The sequence below is a fragment of the Bos mutus genome, chromosome 16 (assembly GCF_027580195.1).
Source record: "Bos mutus isolate GX-2022 chromosome 16, NWIPB_WYAK_1.1, whole genome shotgun sequence".
NCBI classification, from domain to species: Eukaryota; Metazoa; Chordata; class Mammalia; order Artiodactyla; family Bovidae; genus Bos; species Bos mutus.
In genome coordinates this window covers 44,207,816-44,227,586 of record NC_091632.1, presented here as the reverse complement: position 1 = coordinate 44,227,586, position 19,771 = coordinate 44,207,816, and the positions used below count along the sequence as shown (strand labels likewise).

General features: G+C 45.4%; 1 protein-coding gene across 6 annotated transcripts in view; it reads right to left on the bottom strand.

Moving 5' to 3' along the window:
- Positions 1-19,771, bottom strand: part of CLCN6 (chloride voltage-gated channel 6) — a 33,931-nt gene that overhangs the window by 13,839 nt on the left and 321 nt on the right. For 5 of the 6 annotated variants that reach the window (XR_011467290.1, XR_011467291.1, XM_070385249.1 and 2 more), the window contains 12 exons: positions 18,970-19,029; positions 12,943-13,008; positions 12,199-12,264; positions 9,528-9,594; positions 7,461-7,567; positions 6,292-6,418; positions 5,035-5,102; positions 3,697-3,755; positions 2,718-2,850; positions 1,584-1,697; positions 1,170-1,336; positions 505-631 (listed from right to left, as the gene is read on the bottom strand). Coding sequence is in view for 4 of the 6 variants with exons in the window: in XM_005889189.3 (XP_005889251.2) it covers positions 505-631; positions 1,170-1,336; positions 1,584-1,697; positions 2,718-2,850; positions 3,697-3,755; positions 5,035-5,102; positions 6,292-6,418; positions 7,461-7,567; positions 9,528-9,594; positions 12,199-12,264; positions 12,943-13,008; positions 18,970-19,029 (1,161 nt within the window). In the remaining 2 variants the exon portion in view is untranslated. Of the gene's footprint in view, positions 1-504; positions 632-1,169; positions 1,337-1,583; positions 1,698-2,717; positions 2,851-3,696; positions 3,756-5,034; positions 5,103-6,291; positions 6,419-7,460; positions 7,568-9,527; positions 9,595-12,198; positions 12,265-12,942; positions 13,009-18,849; positions 19,030-19,771 lie in introns of those variants that run through there. The other variant, XM_070385250.1, reaches the window with a different exon arrangement.

The window sequence follows — 19,771 nt, the reverse complement described above, 5'->3', positions numbered from 1 at the left end:
GGTCCATGGACCATAGTTTACTGACCTCTGATTGAGTACATTCTAGCCATTTAGTGTTCCTGGGGACATGGAAGATGCAGCCGTTCTAGACAAAAGCCCAAAGGGGCTCGGAGGGACTCCAGTAGCTCCTCAGGGGCCATTAAGACATGTACTGAGAGAACCTCCAGCCTCCACCCTAGGGTTCACTCTTAGACCCAACACACATTGTAAACTAAGCTCCAATGCCTACCTCACTGTGGGGGTCGGGGGAGAGACAGGAGTCCCCTCTATGATGACCAGGACTGTTCACAAAAGTGAAAAAGAGCCAGTTTGGTGAACACCCTCTCTTAGGTAAAATGACAGCTACGAACCCCAGCCCACCCCCATCCCCCACCCAGCAATCTGACTCAGGTGTGGAACAGTGAACCGATGCACCTACTGGCTCTCAACAGAGGCACGTCGTACATTCTCGATGCTTCGTCTCTGTGGACGTAGGACAAGGGCAGCAGGTGCACAGGGGGTTACCTGGAGCGGGATGGAGTCATTCCCGACTTGAGCCGCAGAAGTCACCTGGCGGCATTCTCCCAACACCATGGAGGCCACAAACACCACCACGGTGGTCACCAGGGTCACCAGGAGGCTCTCCAAGACTCTAGGGGGCAAGCACAGCTGTTAGCATGGGTCACAAAGCTACCTGGTCTTGAGAACTTGAAACTGCCTACCCCCAACCCTCCCTGCCCCAGAGCACGCAGAGCTGCCCCTGGGCAGTCAGCACACGTGCAGAATGTATCAGCGGCTTGCTGTGTTCCAGCAATCTCTATGTACAAATCTGTACAGGTGGTAGTGGCGAGGCTGCTGCGGCCACATCATCTCTCTCCAAGGAATGAACGGCTTCCCACTTTAAGTCCCAGGTGAGAGTCTCATGACAGCGCACCCCTTGGCGGGGCCGATACTGACTCTGCCACGTATCCCGTGGCCAAGTCCAGAGAGGCCGGGAACCAGAGTGGCTCTGATATAAGTTAAGCTCAGCCGCAGTCTCTTGGTCTGTCTGATAAACACGTTTCTGTTCTCAGTCTTAGACGTGACCTGGAAGCTGGCATGGGAAGTGAGGTCTATTCCTCAGGAGAGATGGCCCGGTCCACACAGGGCCGGGGAGCCACAGCAGGTGGGGGAGGCGACTGCGAGGGTACCTGACGAGCTTAGGTTTCGGGTGCACGTTTCGCATACGGTACTTTGCAAGCCTCTTGTTCAGACAGTTGAACGTGGCTCCCAGGAGGCCCCCAATGACCCCCATCGCGATGAAGAAACCCAAGTCCATAGCTGTCCAGAGATGACATTTTTTATCAGAGTCAGAGCACTGAGAGAAAGGGCAGGGGAGGGAGAGAGAAAAACCAGAGTGCCTGTGAGAACAGGAAGGGGCAGGAGCAGAGAAGACAGAGACGAGAGCCGAAGCAGTGCTGGAATCCTGCCCACACTGAGCACACGCATGCAGAAGACTACAGGGCCCAGGTGCACCTACCTCTGCCAGCTTCTCTCTGATACTTTACTTAAGAGCAATTGTCACGGGTCAAAAAAGAAATTCTGAGCGCAAGGACAAAACATACCTTAAACTCGCCGAAGTTCAGCAGCCCAGGGAGCTGGAAGGAACCCCAACTTCCAAACTGAATTCCAGAACGAAAGAAATTGAGGGTGAAGGTAGCAGACATGGAGCAGAAGAGCTGGGAAACAGGGATAAAAACAAAAACAGCTCATAGCCGCAAGTCCTACTTCTTCCTGGATGCGTCCCGTAAACCTACTGCTCCACACAGAGACCTCCAACTCCAGGTCTGGACATGGGGCTCAGGTGACCACGGCTGTAAGTTCACCTCAAGTGTGAAAAGCTGGAAATCGGGCTAGTAGGAGTTTGCATTCAGCCTTTTGTGGACTATTTAAAGTCTATGGTGCACCAGACCCTATGCTAAAAGAGGAACAGCAAACACCAGAGGAAGATGTGTTCCCTGAGCGAGCAGACAGGAGCTCAGTCAGGACCACAGCTGGTCTCACGTTTCCAGTCAGATAGTTCGTCATAAGAGGGTAACGTCTCACTGGGGACGGGAAGTATGTTAATGTGGGAAATAGAGAACAGTCCACAGGAGTTAATATGGGAAGTAGAGAACAGTCCATAGGAGGATATAGGCATCTAGAGCAAAGGAAGTCAGTGTGGCCTCATCAAAACTATAGGTTAGCCTGAAACTATCCATTAAATCGAGCCTTTTACCACTGCTGTATGTCCCTTATTCACTTTGGTAATTCCCCTTGTCTCAAAGTCTGCTTTAACACTAATAAATTACTTTTTGTTGTTGAGTTGCTCAGTTGTGTGACTCTCTTGCAACCCCATGGGCTGCAGCTCATCAGGCTCCCCTGTCTATGGGATTTCCCAGGCAAGAGTACTGGAGGGGGTTGCCATTTCCTTCTCCAGGGGTCTTCCCGACCCAGGGATTGAATCCAAGTCTCCTGCACTGGCAGGCGGATTCTTTACCACGGAACCACCGACAGCAGCCTTATTTTGGTTAGTGCTGACATGGTCTACCTTTTCTGTTCCTTTTATTTTCAGACATTTATGACTGTACATAAAGTATGTCTGTGGTAAACAGCGAAAGAGGAGAAAAAAAACTCCTGGTAAATGTATCGAGTAAGAGTTGTCCAGATGAAACCTGGGGTGGGGGTGGGTGGTTAAGCTCGGGGAAGGCCCTCCTTACCACTCTCCATGTGAGCCCTTGGTTCCAGAAGGACGAACCCTCCTCCAGACTGAACAGGGTGCCCCCAATGGGGGCCCCAAAAGCCGCAGCAACTCCGGCAGCTGCCCCTGCTGATACAAAGTCCCGCTTGTCTCTAAGGGGTGGAGAGAGAGATGGTTTATCTGAGAAACAGTCCTCAGGCTGCAAAGGGCAGTTTTCTAACTTCCTTATGCACCGACATTCTATTATCTCGAGACCCAAGAACAGTCAGGGCTCACAAAGGGCTTCGATTTCTGCCGAAGTGACTCAGCACTGAACACAGTTCACGAACCAGCCAGGTGCTCTCCCCTATTTGAACTCCGCCAGGCGGGAGGCTCCCTGACATTAGTCAACTCCAAGCATGAACTCTCAGAAGGCAGGTCGAAGACTTCCGGTGTCACCACTGAGCCACCGGCTCCGTAGACCTTCCTTCCAGAAAGCCCAATACCAGAGAAAATGGCCAAGTGTGGCTGCAAGCAGAAGGACAGGTGACAGTACCTGGCAGGAAGGTGAGAAGGTGGACCCCAACCTGGGTGTGGGCCCCTGACTGCAAGGGCCTCGCCAGGCATGCAGGTCAGTAACACCTGCAAATCGCACAGGGTGCAGAGACCTTCCAAGCCTGAAGTGGCGAACCAAGTAAATAAACTCCATTCTTGATAATATGCCAGTGGACTTTCTTGGTTGTATTTTTTATCTTGGACCATGTTCTTTGTTGCCAGAGATGCTTCTAGGCCCTGGGTTATGGCAAAACAGAAGCTGTGATGCCTGCTTGCCCCTTGTGCTCCTAATTTTCAGAAAAATAATTCAAAGCCCACCTACTTCCTGATGGTCGGGTTCTGCATGCAGCCCACCCAAGGCAGGGAGACTATGAGCCTGGTTAGAGCAGGTACAAGGTCTCAGTGGCAATAAACAGCTTGTTTAAAAAAAAAAAAAAACACCCCAATTTCTAACCTTTCCATACCTGTCACTTCGAAAATAGGGAAAGTTAAACTGGATCTTTCGTAAGGAGATGCTCTGAAACTAGAACAGGAGAAAACAGAGTTAGAGAGGGGCCTGAGGCTGCAGGAAGCCACAGCACTGGGAGTCCCTGCAGCCTGACCGCTCCTGGGCAGGAGCCACAAGGAGGAGAGTCTAGGACAGCAGCTGCTGAAAGAGCTGACTTTGAGGAGGAACTTCTTTCCTACCCCCGGATTCCTTCAGAAACTGCGTTTTGTACATAGTCAACAAGTCTGAAAGGAAAAGGGGAGACAGCTGGGTAAAGGGTGGAGAGGAACTGAAAGCTGCTACAGAAGACGTGAGCTCTGCTCGGGGCAGTCACCAGGGAAGAGCCAAGTGATTGCCTGACAAAATCTCAGACTACGGCCCCGTCCTGGCCTGGCCTCCTTCTACCTCTCGGCTTACTTCCTAGAGGCCAGTGCATGGAGATGAGATGAGGCAGTAACGAGAGAGATCAAAAGATGGGCTCTGGGCGACAGGGTCTTCTCTCCTTCTCCTGGACAACACAGCGACCGCAGCAACTCCCTCCCCTTAGAATGTGAGACATAAACTGTCTACAAGTGACAGTTCACAAGGAACTGAGACTTTCCTCTGTGGACCAGCCTGTGAGAAGGGGAGTCTGGGAGTCCTGAGTGAGCCCCTTGGCCTCCCCGAGCCTCGGCTCCTCATCTAGGAATGATGCTGATGAGGACAACTAAACCCGAGGGGGCTTTTTTCTGGTTGGGCCACATGGCTTGTGGGATCTTAGTTCCCTGACCGGGGATGGGACCTGGGCCCATGGCAGTGGAAGCTCAGAGTCCTAACCACTGGACTCACCAGGGAAGTCCCTGAAGTGGCTTTAAAGAAGAGAGGAGATGGGACAATAGAGTTTGGCCCAGATGGCACCTGATGAACAGCAGCTGTTATTCCCTTGACGCATCCAACGGTATCAGCATCAGCCTGTGCCTGAAACCATCATAGCCAAGGCTTCCAGCCTCTCTCGGGATGCTCTGCAAGCCACCCTGTGTGCAGGCGCTTGGCAATGGCTGTGGGAGCATCGGGTGACTTTCGTTTGAACTTTCTCTCTGTTCCATTTCTGCTCCCAGGACCCTGCAGGGCCCCAATACAACCTCCAGGTACCAGCTACCTGCTCTCCTGGGAGATAGACCTCATAGTTTCTCATCAACCCAAACTGTTAATGGATCCCAAGGCCACATTAGGGTGCTCTTGATGGATTTTCTCCCGATTTTAACTACGGACACGTCCCTGCCCAGGAGGCCCACTCTGAAGGCCAATCCGCCCCCGACAGCCCATCAACCCTTACCTGTGGGAGGCCAGCCCCCACCACTGCTCCACTGTGGATCATGGGGCCTTCCTTCCCCACAAAGAGCCCTGGGAACAGGTGGAAAAAGGCAAGACAATCTATCAGCACAGAACAATCTTTGTTACATAGACCTTTCTCTTTACAACTATAAAACAGAGGTGATCAAGTGACTTGCTAACAGTGAGTCAAATCCTTATCAAATAAAGAGAAAGTAACCTTGAAATTTTTGGAGAAGGAAATGGCAACCCACTTCAGTGTTCTTGCCTGGAGAATCCCAGGGACAGGGGAGCCTGGTGGGCTGCTGTCTCTGGGGTCGCACAGAGTTGGACACGACTGAAGCGACTTAGCAGCAGCGGCAGCAACCTTGAAATTCCAAATTGGGGGTCAGCAAATCGTAGCCTGTGGGCCAAGACAGGCTTGCTGCCTATTTTTATACAGCCCAAGAGCTCAGAATGGTTTTTACGTTCTTGAGTGGATACATCTGAAGTGGTTATGTAAGTTTAAGCACCTACACAATAGCCCTTTTTTGCCACTTGGCCCACAAAGCCTAAAATATTTACCATCTGGCACAAAAATCTTGCTGACTTTGCTAAAAGCCAACTCCACAAACCAACTAGATAGTCGCTCTACTTTGAAACTCAATGGTGCGCTGGTCAGACAGCTCTGAATGGTAACTTATTAACAGCGTTTACATTTAAAAACTAACTCATCAACGAAAAGTGCAGAGATCTGTTTGAGGGTAGAAACTTCCAAGGCCACATCTGCTTAATGTACACCCATAATGATTCTTGTCGCCTTCAATCCTGGAAGGCTTGAAAGATAAACGTCAGGAAGATGCTTTTGTGACTTCCCTGGTGGTCCGGTGGCTAAGACTCCAAGCTCCCAATGCAGGGGACCTGGGCTTGATCCCTGGTCAAGGAAGTAGATTCCACATGCTACAACTAAAAAGACCCTGTGTGCTGCAAATAACAGGGCTTCTGAGATGGTGCAGTAAAGAAATGGTGCCTCCTACAAGAAATGTAGGAGATGCGGGTTTGATCCCTGTGTTGGGAAGATCCCCTGGAGGAGGAAATGGCAACCCACTCCAATACCCCTGCTTGGAGAATCCCAGGAACAGAGGAGCCTGGCAGGCTACAGTCCATGAGGTCAGAAAGAGTTGGACACGACTGAGGATGCTTGCACACCACAAATAAGACCCGCATAGCCAAATAAATATTTTTAAAAAAGAAAAAAAGAAGAAAGAAAGACCCTCCTGACCTCCAGCCACACTGAACAGCACTCCAAAGACTTTGCAGAGCAGGGTCCGGAGACGGACGATTCCAGGCACTTTCACGCCATTCAGATAGCATTTGATCTCGGGGATCCCAGAACCGGCTGCCACTGGCTGAGGGGGAGAGCAGGCATACTCAGAAACTCAGAACCCACTGGGCTCACCCTGGACAGCACCACACTCAGTAGGCCTGATGCATTTCTAACAAGTTCCTGGTGATTTAACATCTCCTGCGAGGGGAGGCTTTTCAACAGTCAGTCAGTTCAGTTCAGTTGCTCAGTCATGTCCGACTCTTTGCGACCCCATGAACCACAGCACACCAGGCCTCCCTGTCCATTACCAACTCCTGGAGTCTACTCAAACCCATGTCCATCGAGTTGGTGATGCCATCCAACCATCTCATCCTCTGTTGTCCCCTTCTCCTCCTGCCCTCAATCTTTCCCAGCATCAGGGTCTTTTCAAATGAGTCAGCTCTTCGAATCAGGTAGCCAAATGCCGCCCTTCATTTCCGGAGACTCTTACCTCATTTGTCTAAGCTGGGTATTGGTCACTTTTAAAGTTCTTTAAGGTTTAAAGCCGGAGAAGGCAATGGCACCCCACTCCAGTACTTTTGCCTAGAAAATCCATGGATGGAGGAGCCTGGTAGGCTGTAGTCCATGGGGTCGCTAGAGTCGGACATGACTGAGCGACTTCACTTTCACTTTTCACTTTCATGCATTGGAGAAGGAAATGGCAACCCACTCCAGTGTTCTTGCTTGGAGAATCCCAGGGACGGGAAAGCCTGGTGGGCTGCCGTCTATGGGGTCGCACAGAGTCGGACACGACTGACGCGACTTAGCAGCAGCAGCAGCAAGGTTTAAAGCATTTGTTATTCTAAGGTGTTTTCACAATTCCCCAGGTGTTTCTTCTAATGTGCTGTCAAGGTTGAGAGGCAACCTCCTAGTCCAGATTGTTCCCCTTTAATCTCCCCAGAGGCTGAAACCACTTTCAGAAAACCTCTCTAAGTGAAAGAGAGATCACTTTTTCTACAAGAATCTATACTCTTAAGACTAAATCAGTGTCTTGACATTTCGGAAATGGAGATGGAGAAAAATGGACTCCCCAACAACCTCATGAGCAAGAAGACCCCCACTGCCTCACCCCCATCACACCTCACCTCAATTAGGACAAGAAGGCTTGCGAAAAAGACAAACGTCAAGTTGAAACCCAAGAGTTCCAGGAGGGACAGCGCGAGACAGCCTTTCTGGCTGCACTCCTCCACCGCTGCAGAAATGGGGTTAAGGAAAACGAGCCTGCCAGTAGGGGCGGTCCTGCCACTAAGTATGAAGCAGTTTTTCTTCCTCTGAAGCATGGGGGCTGCTTACTGCACATCTTCCTGTTTTCCACATATAAACTTCACAAAAACACAACTGTCTGAGATATCTTCTCACTGGTGTTTTCAGTCATTAAGTCATGTCTGACTCTTTCGCGACCCCATGGACTGTAGCCTGCTGGGCTCCTCTGTCCAAGGGATTTCCCAGGCAAGAATACTGGAGTGGGTCGCCATTTCTTTCTCCAGGGGATGTTCTCAACCCAGGGGTAGAAACCACGACTCTTGCATGGGCAGGCGTTGAGCCACCAGGGAAGCCTTTGTCTCCTACACTAGGAACCATTTTAAAATCATGAAATACTTCAAACATTACAAGATGTACAAACATCTGTACCCTCAGAGCCTTAACAAATCTCAGTGTTAAGCCACATCTGCTCCAGGTGCTTTTTGAAAATTCAAACACTAGATACCGTTCAAAACAGCAACAAAACCCCTTGTGTCTCCCTCCCTCTTTCATGGAAGAAACCCCTAAGCTGAACCCTTGCACATCCTCCCCGGAACACGTCCATGTGCATCCATACTGTTCTGAGTGTTTCTGAAATTAAAACAGTGGCGTTGCGGTTGATGCACCTTCTACCCTTGCTCTCTCTCCCTCAACACTTTTTGAGAATTAGCCATGTTGATCTAAAAGCTCTGGTTCATTTTAACTTCTATGTGAAATTACACCATCTGAATTACAACTGGCCCACTCTCCCATCTGCTGTGACAGCAGTGTTCTGCAGTCCCAGAGATGCAATGAACATCTCTGTGCATGTCTGAGCGCCACGCCTAGAACACAAACGCAGGAGTCAGGGACGCGCACCGTCCTGTGTATTTAACTTTCACTTCCCTGCTGGTGGGAGGTTAAGCGCTCTTCCACAGGTCATTTTCCTCTTCTGAGAACTGTCTGCTCACATCCTTTGTATGTTTTTCTACTGAGCTGTTTCGGCTTTTTTCTTAATTGAGTTGCTGTTCTCCCTCTATTATGGATACTAATTATCTGTCTCTTAAATGCACAGAGAGTCACTTCTCCTAAGCTGTAAACTTGTTTTTCAGTTTGTTTATGGAGTTTTATTGTCTGAGTTTTTTTTTTTGATGCGTGTATAAACAGAATGTTTACTTTGATGTCATCAAGTTTATTGATCTTCATGCCTTCTGGAGTTCTTAGAGGTTACTCCCTGGTCTTGATGTTACACAGTCTCTTCAAGTTTTGTTTTGCCTATTTACATCTTTAATCCATCTGGAATTAATGTATAGTACAAAGTAAGAATCTAATTTTGTATTTTTCCAGATGGGTAACCAATCTCCCAGCATCTTTTATTAACAAACCCATCCTTTCTCACTGATTTATAATATCAACTCTGTCACTCACTGCATTGCTGTATGTGTGTGGGCCCATTTCTGCTTCTCTATTACTTTCCACTGGTCTAACTGGGTGTTCTTGTACCAATATGACACTGGGTTAATTACTATATCTTAAATTATGTAAATCTTGACATCTAGGACGGCCAGTCCCATCTGCTGTTCAAAGCTGTCTCAGATACTTTGGGCTCTTTATGATTCCACACAAATTTAGGAAGAGAATTATTTTCAAGTTCCATGAACAATTCTAGTGAGATTTTCCTTGGAACCACAATCAGTTCACAGACTGATAAGAAAAAACAGGTATCTGGGCTTCGTGTCTTACTACCATGACCATGAGCATCTTTCTATTCAAGTCTTCCTCTGTGTCCTTTGATAATAATGCAAAACTTTAATCACAAGTGGCCAATAAGTAGCTCTTCAAAGATCACGTCTGTAAACTCATTTCTGTATGGGAAAGCAGGGTGAGCAACCACACATGTTGGGGAACACTGTGACCCTTGTAAAGGATACATGCCTGCACCACACCAAACTTGAGCTGCGTGAAAAGCCGAGCAAAGAAGTCCACGAAGAGACCCACCTGGGAAGAGGACAAGAGCTGTCACCTGAGTTTCCACACTGTCATAGGCACTCCCCTGGAAACACAGCCCCCCACCCCCCACCGCTTGTTCTCCTTGGTCACACGCACCCATGCTACCAACAGGCCATGTGTGAACAGGCCTTTCCTTAGTCAAGGAGTGCCCCACCTGAGTCTGGTCCCACAGCCCTTCTGAGGACAAAAGAAGGGGTGTAGCTAAGTTGTCAGAAGGAGAGTTACAACACATAGGGATAAGAATAAAAAAGAACCTCAGACCAAGGAAGACTGAGTGCTTAGAAATAGTACAGAGGCGTGTGAGGGCCTGCTCTGCTCTTCCCAAAGGTAGGGTCAAAAGAAGAAAGCCAAACACACTTTCAGTGATCCTTAGCTGGGTAAGTGTAGAAAACATTAGGGTATCAGAATATTACTTTGAAAGCCAGTACCTACTCAGGAGTAGTATATGGCTGTTGCACATGTTATTGTTCATTCACTAAGTTATGTCCGAGTCTTTGCAACCACCTTGACTGCAGCATGCCAGGCTCCTGTCCTCCACTATCTCTCAGAGTTTGCTCAAGTTCTTGTCCATTGATGATGCCATCCAACCATCTCATCTCCTGTCACCCCCTTCTCCTTCTGCCCTCAATCTTTCCCAGCATCAGGATTTTTTCCAATGAGTTGGCTCTTTGCATCAGGCAGCCAAAGTATATTCAGGACTGATTTCCTTTAGGATTGACTGGTTTGAACTCCTTGTATTCCAAGGGACTCTCAAGAGTCTTCTCCAACACCACAATTCAAAAGCATTGATTCTTTGGCACTCTGTTATTACCATTTTATAAATCATGACTTCGATTTATAACCATTGTATAACCAATGATTAGCCTGGTGAATAAGAGAAAACCACTCCTGTTCCACTAGCTCACTCTCTGAAGGGCATGCTCAGGACTTAACAGAGAACTGGGAAGACTTCTGACCATGTGAATTCAGGATCAAAGGCTTTGTGCCTTTAACTCTGGTCTTCCCACAAACCAGTGCTTGGGGGGCTTTTAAATATTGAAACAATAAACAGTGACAGATCAAAGGAGAAGAGAGCCAGCAGCAAGAGGAGATGGTTGCTACATTATTAAGGCAGGTCTGCTTTCAGACCTGCCTTAAGGCAGAACAGGAGGGTGTTCGGTAAAGTTGCTAGAGTTTGACACGACAGTTGCAGAAAGACTAACACCTATATGGCTAGTGACTATGCTTATTACAAGGTAATCTGCAACCAGGAAACTATAAAGCAAAATAAAACAATTAAATCAGCCCACGATTCCCCACAATGGCAGAACATTATCAAAGAGGCCTCCTGAATGCTATTAATCTTAAATAGTAAGATGTTCCTTCATCTCTGAATTTACTGCAGTAAAAATCTGAAATTAAAACCTGTGGTCAGTTCCTATGGCTATGTTATGTTTAAATATGCATTTACACTTAATGGGTACGTTATCTAGAATTAAGTTTGAAACCTGTGGTTAATTCTAGAGAAAGGTGATGAACAGGCTACTGCTTAAGAATACATATACACAGTTACGGGCTAATGTTTGTGGTCTCCCCTGCCCACTCCCAAATTCATATGTTGAAATGCTAACCTCCTCTAATTAGGAGGTGGGGGGGGGGGCTCTGTAGGTAATTAGGTCATGAATAGGATTAGTGTCCTTATAAAAGAGACCCCAGAGAGCTCCCTTGCCTCTCCTGCCACCTGAAGACACAGCAAAAAGATGGCCATATGTGAATGACGAATTGGGCCCTCACCAGACACCAGATCTGTTGGCCTGGACATTTCAGACCCCAGAACTATGAAAAGTAAATGCCTGTTGTTTAAACCCCTCAGTCCACGGTACTTTTGCTATAGCAGTCTGTATGGATGAAGACAATCCCCTTTTCTAACAATGTATTGTCAGAAAATCAGATTTGACATTTATCATTTGGATTGTCTACTAACTCTTCCAGCTTCTCTGCTCCGGGTTGAAGCACGGTGAGTCAGCAGTTATGGTTCCAGACTTTTGCTATGACAATCTTTGGCAATATTTCATGATTTCTTCTTGTCTGGGATTCATCTGTGAATGTGCTGACCCAGAACCCTGTGCACTCAGGCGTATTTCTCTACCCACAACTGCCAGCTCTACCTTCTAGGTAAAATGAGCAGTGTTCAGGGAAGAGGGACGGCGTAATGAGTTCATGGAGATCCGCGATGTCCTATTTACTGGCATGCTGTGCTCGAGCAAAGAGCATAATAGCCACACTTTTGTTCTCATCATGTTGCTTTCTCCCTGCACAGTGACCTCAGCATCCACTAAGCACTCTCCCCATTCTGCCATCTACCTAATGGGACCACATAACAAAGGACAGGTCTTGAGCAAGACTTCAAGTGCTTTAAAGGACATCAGTGTTGCATGGCTCACTTTCATTTCAGAAATTGAAAAGTATAAAAAAAGTATCAGGATTATACTTAAAAAAGAAAGAAAGAAAAAAGGCATTCTCTGTTAGAAGGACAAATGACTTATCTGCCAGACTGGCACATGCCCTCTGCCCTCTGCTGCCCCTTGGCCCACGATCTCCTCGCCTGCTCACCAGACCGGTGCAGACTCCAATGGCAAACACCATCATCCACTTGACTGCCTCATACTTGCGACCTTTCTGTTCACAAAGGAAAAGAATGACTCAGGATTATGATGGCAGCAACGGGGAACTACATCTTAGGCAACCAGTTTCAGACTAAATTCCACATGGACAGCAAGCACAGAGGTGATATCTGGTGTGGCAGGGAAGCTTTACAATGCAAGAATGAAGAACGCGAAGGGCCAGGCCAGGTGCACTGACAGTGGACATGCTGGCTGGCAGGTTGAAGGACTAAGGAATTAATAGATTTAATTTAGTTAATAGATGGTATTAATAAATATCCCATGAAAAGGGTTAAGAGTCCAAAGGTTAAGGAAATCACTAAAGTATTTAGAACAAAAAAGAGGCTGTCCAAAAGAGACACAGATGTATAGAAAAGCCTTTTGGACTCTGCAGGAGAAGGCGAGGGTTGAGAGAATAGCATTGAAATATGTATATTATCATATGTGAAACAGATCACCAGTCTAGGTTCGATGCATGAGACAGAGTGCTCAGGGGTGGGATGGGGAGGGAGGTGGGAGCGGGGTTCAGGATGGGGAACACATGTACACCCATGGCTGATTCATGTCAATGTATGGCAAAAACCACTACAATATTGTAAAGTAATTAGTCTCCAATTAAAATAAATAAATTAAAAAAAGAAAAAGAGGCTGTCATAAAACCTACTTGGTCCCAAAAGATCAATAAGGAACTCACCTTATTATCCATAGTCTCCAAAACTTCCAGATAAGGGTCATTGATACAGCGATCATAATCCAAACTCTGAAAGAGGGATGTGTGAGTAAAGAAAAAGTTATAAGCAGATAGGAAGAATTACCATAACCTGGAAAGGATAAACCTTCCAGTTCCACTCAAAGCACTGATGGCCAGAGCAGCACTCAGGAAGGGCTTGTTAGAAACACAGACTCTTGGACGCCCTCAGGTCCTTCTTAATCAAAATCACTTACATGGACGTTTCAGCAGCACCCCTGTAGGTGAATACTTTACGCTTTAGGAAGTTTTAAACTACATATTTTTAAGTGCCCTGTTTCTGCCAAACACTAAAGTCCTCATGCCCTCACTGGTGTTACCCAACTTACTCCATTAATGAACAAATGCTTCCATTAACCAGAACCAAATTAATTTAGCAAGTCTAATTTTAAGTATCTTCTGCAGTTAGGATCTGTGAAAAAGAGGTGAGTCACAAGACAAACGTGGAGACTGTTTTAAAAAAACAACTTCCAGTTTATGTTAGAAGAGGCACAGATCCAGCCTGGCTCCTAAAACAGTTCCTTAAACTTCACGGAACACAGCAGTTTCGCAAACAATCTGCAGGTGTGCCAGGGACATTTCTGAGGAACAGTTCAAAGGAAGTGATTTTATTTCTACATCATGCACAAGCAGTAGCAGTCTGGCACCAAAGGAAAACAGTCTGCTGTGTGCTCTCTCCCCGTAACCTGTTGCTACCTACACATCAGCTAGTGAACAAACTTGGGACACTGGCCTGGTGGCCACACTCCCGCACAGGAGTTCAGAGTCAGCCGCTAAACAAACGCAGGTGTGACATGTGATAGTTCATTCCATTTCTGTGACTACCCAAAGTCCAAATTCCTTTTCTAAAAGGGTCCTGGAGTAGCAGCAGGTGACTGATCAAATCAACTTTTATCCACCCAATATGCAAGACTATGTAGTCATAGGGCTTCCCAGGTGGTACTAGTGGTAAAGAACCTGCCTGCCAATACAGGGGACGTAAGAGACTCGGGTTGGGAAGATCCCCTGCAGGAGGGCATGGCAACCCACTTCAGTGTTCTTGCCTGGAGAATCCCATGGACAGAGGAGTCTGGCAGGCTACAGTCCATAGGGTTGCACAGAGTTGGACACGACTGAATCGACTTAGCACGCACACATTCATGTAGCCATTAAAAGAATTTGGACAGGTCTTCAAGGACAGATGTGGCCAATGTGCAAAGATTAAGTTAAAAAGGCAAGATGCAAAATAAATAAAGGCAGATGTAGATTAAAAGGTGTAATAGCATCCTATTTTGATTAAACAAAGATTTGTATGTCAGCAAACAATAGAAAACGTTTGGGAAAACCGTTCACAATGGTTAACTCTGAGGTGGTATTTCAGTAGGCACTCACATCTGGATATTACTTAAAATTTTCCTGGCAAATATGGTGAACATTTTTTTATATTAAAACAAAATTGTCTGCCTGATTATAAAACAAAAAAAAACAATCAGGGGAAAAAAAAAAACCAACCATTAAACAATATTTCTGCTGGGAAACTAGACCCATCAGTGAATGATTAAACATATGTGTATTTAGTGGTAATATATATACACATATATGGTTTACATACACACACACACACACACACATATGCACACACATACAGTAGACCCTTGAACAACAAAGGGGTTAGGGGAAGCAACTTTCCACACAGGTAAAAATCCACATTTTGCTATTTCTTCCTCAAAAATGAAGAATTTGATAAATGGCTCAACCAAGGACAACAAGCTGAAATAATGTGGATAGAATCAGGACTCAACCCTAGTTCTTTAGATTCCACACACTGTGATCTCTAATGCAACACAAATTCTTCCCCACACTTAAAAGATTTATAAAATGAAAATACAATATTTATTGGAAAAAACAAAAACAACAAACTTGCATGTAAGTGGACCTGAGCACTTTAAACTCATGTTGTTCAAGGGGTAATTGTATGTCCACACACATATACATATATATGTGTGTATGTATACACACACACACATTTTAATCAATTAAGTGACATCACATTCTAGGAACAAATGGGAAAAAATTAACATGTTGAAAAATATGATATCCTTCATGCCCAATATGTATAAAAATCACTAGCAATTATTTGCTTGATGGTTCTAATAATGCTTAGGCTCCATAAACATTGAGAAGGTTTGCAGACATCCACAACAGGCAAAGGTATAGCCACAGAAAGTAGATTAGTGCTTGCCTACGGTCAGGGGCAAGAAGAGTGGGCGGTGACTGCTAACAGGTGCATGTTTTCTCTCCGGGTGATGAAAATATTCTGAAATTGATTTGATGATAGTTGTGCAACTCTGTGAATATACTAAAAACCACTGCATGTACAATTTAAATGGGTAAATTGTATAGAATGTGAATTATAGCTCAATAAGGCTATTAAAAGGGGCATTTAGAAAAAACTGTAATACAAGAACACCAAACTTTTTTTTTAAGCTTTGAAAATTTGACACTTGGTAAACATGTACCCATGAACTATATGATCTATTATTAAAACCAGATAATTACTTCTCCTTTGTCATGACTAATTTTCTGTTATTTCTGCTGTATATGTTGCTCTTTGGTTTGGGAAACTAACAACTTCTTTAAAATAAAATTCTTTAAAAATAAAACTTGTATAGGTAGGCTGCAGGGCTGATGTCCATGGTTATGAGCAAACATGGCATTCGGCTACAGGGCACAAATGGGGACTGAGGTGTAGCCCAAATTCACTCAGGAAGGCATCTTACGGCCCACACAAAAAGCACCTTCGATGGGCCTTTAGCAGAGGTGTCGGCGTTGAAATGACTCAGAGAGGGGAGGCCTGTTAGAAATTCTAAGTCCTCAGCTCTAAGGGGGTGCCTTTCTCTACCTCAAAAGGGCACTATAGGTTCTGTGGCATGCAGAAAAACAACACTCCTTGGGAATGGTCTCATCCCACAAACAGGGAGTTGATATTATTCAAACCATCTATAATGAGAATGGATGTCAAACGGGGATTCTAACATCTTGTAAGATCCCGAACTTATTAAAGAAAAAGTCAAGTACATACAATGAACTTTTACTACGGCATGAACTGTGTGTGCTAGTCACTTGGTTGTGTCCAACTCTTTGTGAGCCTGCCAGGCTCCTCTATCCGTGGAATTCTCTAGGCCAAGAATACCAGGGTGGGTAGCCATTCCCTTCTCCAGGGGATCTTCCCAACCCAGGGATTGAACCCAGGTTTCCCGCATTGCAGGCGATTCTTTACCAGCTGAGCTACCAGGGAAGCCCACTAAGGCAGGAAGTAGCACATTTTAGAAAGATCTTCAGCAGAAGGGTTTTCTAGTTGATCCCTCATAAATAAAATCTGAGCTGACTTTTCTGAATCAATGCCTAACTAACTTGCTCTTACAGCAGATGCTCTCAAGAAGATGGTTAATTGAGAAATATTAATGACTCACATGGAAGAACATTAACCCATAAAATTTACACAAATATGCATATCAGGTGAGAGGAAATGCATTACTGACATGAGTGCAATTTAGCAAAAAGAGTGAAGGGAACAGAAGATCAATGGAGCAGACATGCAGTGTTGAGATCTCAGGAGGAGGATAAAGGCTGGGACAGTGTCAGTTGTAACCATCAGAATGATATCACCAGGTTCAAGGAGGGATGGCGAGGTGACAGCACGAAATGGATTATCATACTAATTCTTGCAAATCTTTCTACTGTGTACAAGCAAACACGTATTTAAGAGTTATGGGACTTCCCTGATGGTCCAGGGACTAAGACTCCATGCTCCCAAAGCAGGGGGCCCAGGTTCCATCCCTGGTCAGGGAACTAGATCCCACATGCTGCAACTAAGAGTTTGCATGCCTTGACGAAGATTCAAGGTCCCGCTTGCTGCAACTAAGACCTGGCGCAGCCAAATAAAATAAATTTTTAAGAAGAAATATGAGACAATACATCATTGGATATAGTGCTTTTTGATTGATTAAAAGCACTCACATCAGAGTAACACATTATGCCACTGCGGTACAGTTGGCAAATTTTAGACTCTTAAAATTATTTTGTTAAGTCAATTGCAAGGGGAAAAAAAAAGATGAAACAAAACAAAACAAAGATGAAGGTGGAATCTACTTCCTCTCAAACCTATTTGACTTAAAAGATGTATCAAGTGCAACGTTAGGACCTTACTTGGAACCCAACTCAAACAAACTATGAAAAAGTACTTATGACATTTATAAGACAACTAGAAAACCCAAACACTGGTTGTTTGACATCAAGGACTTACTGTGAATTTCTCAGGTGTGAAAATGGCACTGGCTTATGATAGGAAAAAAAGTGTCCTTACCCACTAGAGACTCGAACTGAATTATTTATGGGTGAAATGATATGATGCATAGACTTTCCTTCAAGATAATAGGGGACCGGGGAAGCGGATGGGCACACACATGCAACACGGTCAGGCACGACTGAACGATGCTGTGTGACGAGTACGGGGGGTTTTCAGTGTACTATTCTGCCCATTTGTCTACATTTATGATCTGTAGCTTCTCATGGAACTTAAAAAAAGTTCCATGAGAAGCTACAGATCATAATAGATACACTAAATTCTATAGCAAGAGTACATAAGATATTAGAAAGAAAATTAGTCTGGGTATGTTATTGCTCTAGAATATTGAATTTTTTAAGTACATGGTATTATTTTTTTTTAAGTCATTAAGTATAGACACGATTAATCTCACTTTGGGAATTAGTTGTAAGAAAGCAATTAAAGATAAACAAGTAAGGATGGTCACCACCATGCAATTCATAACACAGAAAAGTCAGATAAAAAACATTATCTTATTTCATAGATAATGAAATACTATTTCCCCATTTAAAAATGAATTACAGAAAAGTATTGATAAACAAAAATTTGTTATCAACTGGGAGGGAAAACCATGTTAAAATAGTGTATTTAGTAGAATTTCACTTTGTTATTTAAAAGAAGGCACGGAAAAGGACGTTTAATAAAATGAACAGTCATCTTTTCATGAACAGGATTGTAGATTTTTCCCTAGCTTCTTTTTGCAAATCATATGAAAATCCTCTATCACAACCATGGCTTGTTTTTGCCATTTCAAAAGTCATAGAAATGTCACTATAAGCTGACTAAATAATAAAAGGTATACTCTAGCAGCACTGGCCTTCAGAGAAGGCAATGGCACCCCACTCCAGTACTCTTGCCTGGAAAATCCCATGGATGGAGGAGCCTGGTAGGCTGCGGTCCATGGGGTCGCTAAGAGTCAGACATGACTGAGCGACTTCACTTTCACTTTTCACTTTCATGCACTGGAGAAGGAAATGGCAACCCACTCCAGTGTTCTCGCCTAGAGAATCCCAGGGACAGGGCAGCCTGGTGGGCTGCCGTCTATGGGGTCGCACAGAGTCGGACACGACTGCAGCGACTTAGCAGCAGCAGCAGCACTGGCCCTACTGCTCCCCACCACACAAAACACACACACACGCTCTCTCTCTCTGAGTCCCGTGCATGAAGTCAGGAACTATAACCAAGAACTGACAATTCCAAGAGAAGCTGCTTGGGCAGGAAACAATCATCTGAAAACTCAGTTCTCTTAGAAGAAAAGCAAGGCTTCCTGGCTCACACATGTTTACAAGCAAATGCTGTCAGTGGCTTTGACTCTGGGTCTCTACAAGTTACAAAAGCAAACAGTCTAATGGCAAACACATGCTCTAACCAGGTTAAGGTGCAACAGACTGATGAAAGCCTGAAGACACACTCAGACCCTGCTTTGAGGCTAAGGTGAAAAAAGGGCTTCTTAAACAGCCCATTCTGACAAAGAAGTTATCTCTTACCTACTCACTCCCTGGGAGAGAAGGTCACAGAGCATCTCTGGTTGGAATCCCAATGCTTCAGTCTGAAGTGAGCTGGTCATTCACTTCTTCTGTTACCCAGACAGCATCTAAGAATCTTACCTCATAGTCTTTCCTTGGAAGGATCTCATCTTCCTCCTCCTGTGTTTCTCCAAGGATGGTCTAGAAAAACAAATACAGAGCAGGGAGACCCTTTCAATGTTTTTAAAAGTGGAAAGAGACAGAAGGATTTACTGAAACCAGCTACTAATTTCTAAATCCTCTGTAGCCATTATCATCAAATGGGAACACCTAAAACAAACAAACAAAAACATTTTGGGATGGGGGTGATGTGGTGAGGGTATACAGTCATCAGCTGAGTTCTTCACGCCTACCATACATTCTTCAAATCACCACTCATCTTCAGGACACTTCAAAGATGTCACCTGCCAGCTTAAGAGGGAAAGAATTCAGGTTCCTTCTGACAACACGTGGAGTCTTACATCAGGAGAGACTTGTCAACTCTGAGGATACAACTCAAGTTTTCCCAGGGTGCTTTGCAGAGGGAAGCTGGATTATCAGTGACCCAGAAAGGGTGAAGGATACAGTCACAGAGCGCTGGAAAAACTAAGCCAGCGGCATGATATGCAAAGTCCAGTGAAGGGGCTCATTCTGAAAATGCTCGTTTCATTCAAAACTCCTTTTAGGTGAAAACTAAAAAATTAATATGGATGAGATTGACTGGAGCTGGCCTAGATCTTCCCTCAGATTCCAGGGAGGGCTTATGAGAAAAGACCCCAGACTTGGGCACGTGAAGTCGTGCAGATGCTTCGAGAGCCCGGCGTGAGGAGCCCAGGCCCCACCCGCGGCCACCTGCGGGCCTAGCTCGACCCGGCCCCACCCCCGGCAACGCCTCTTGCAGTCC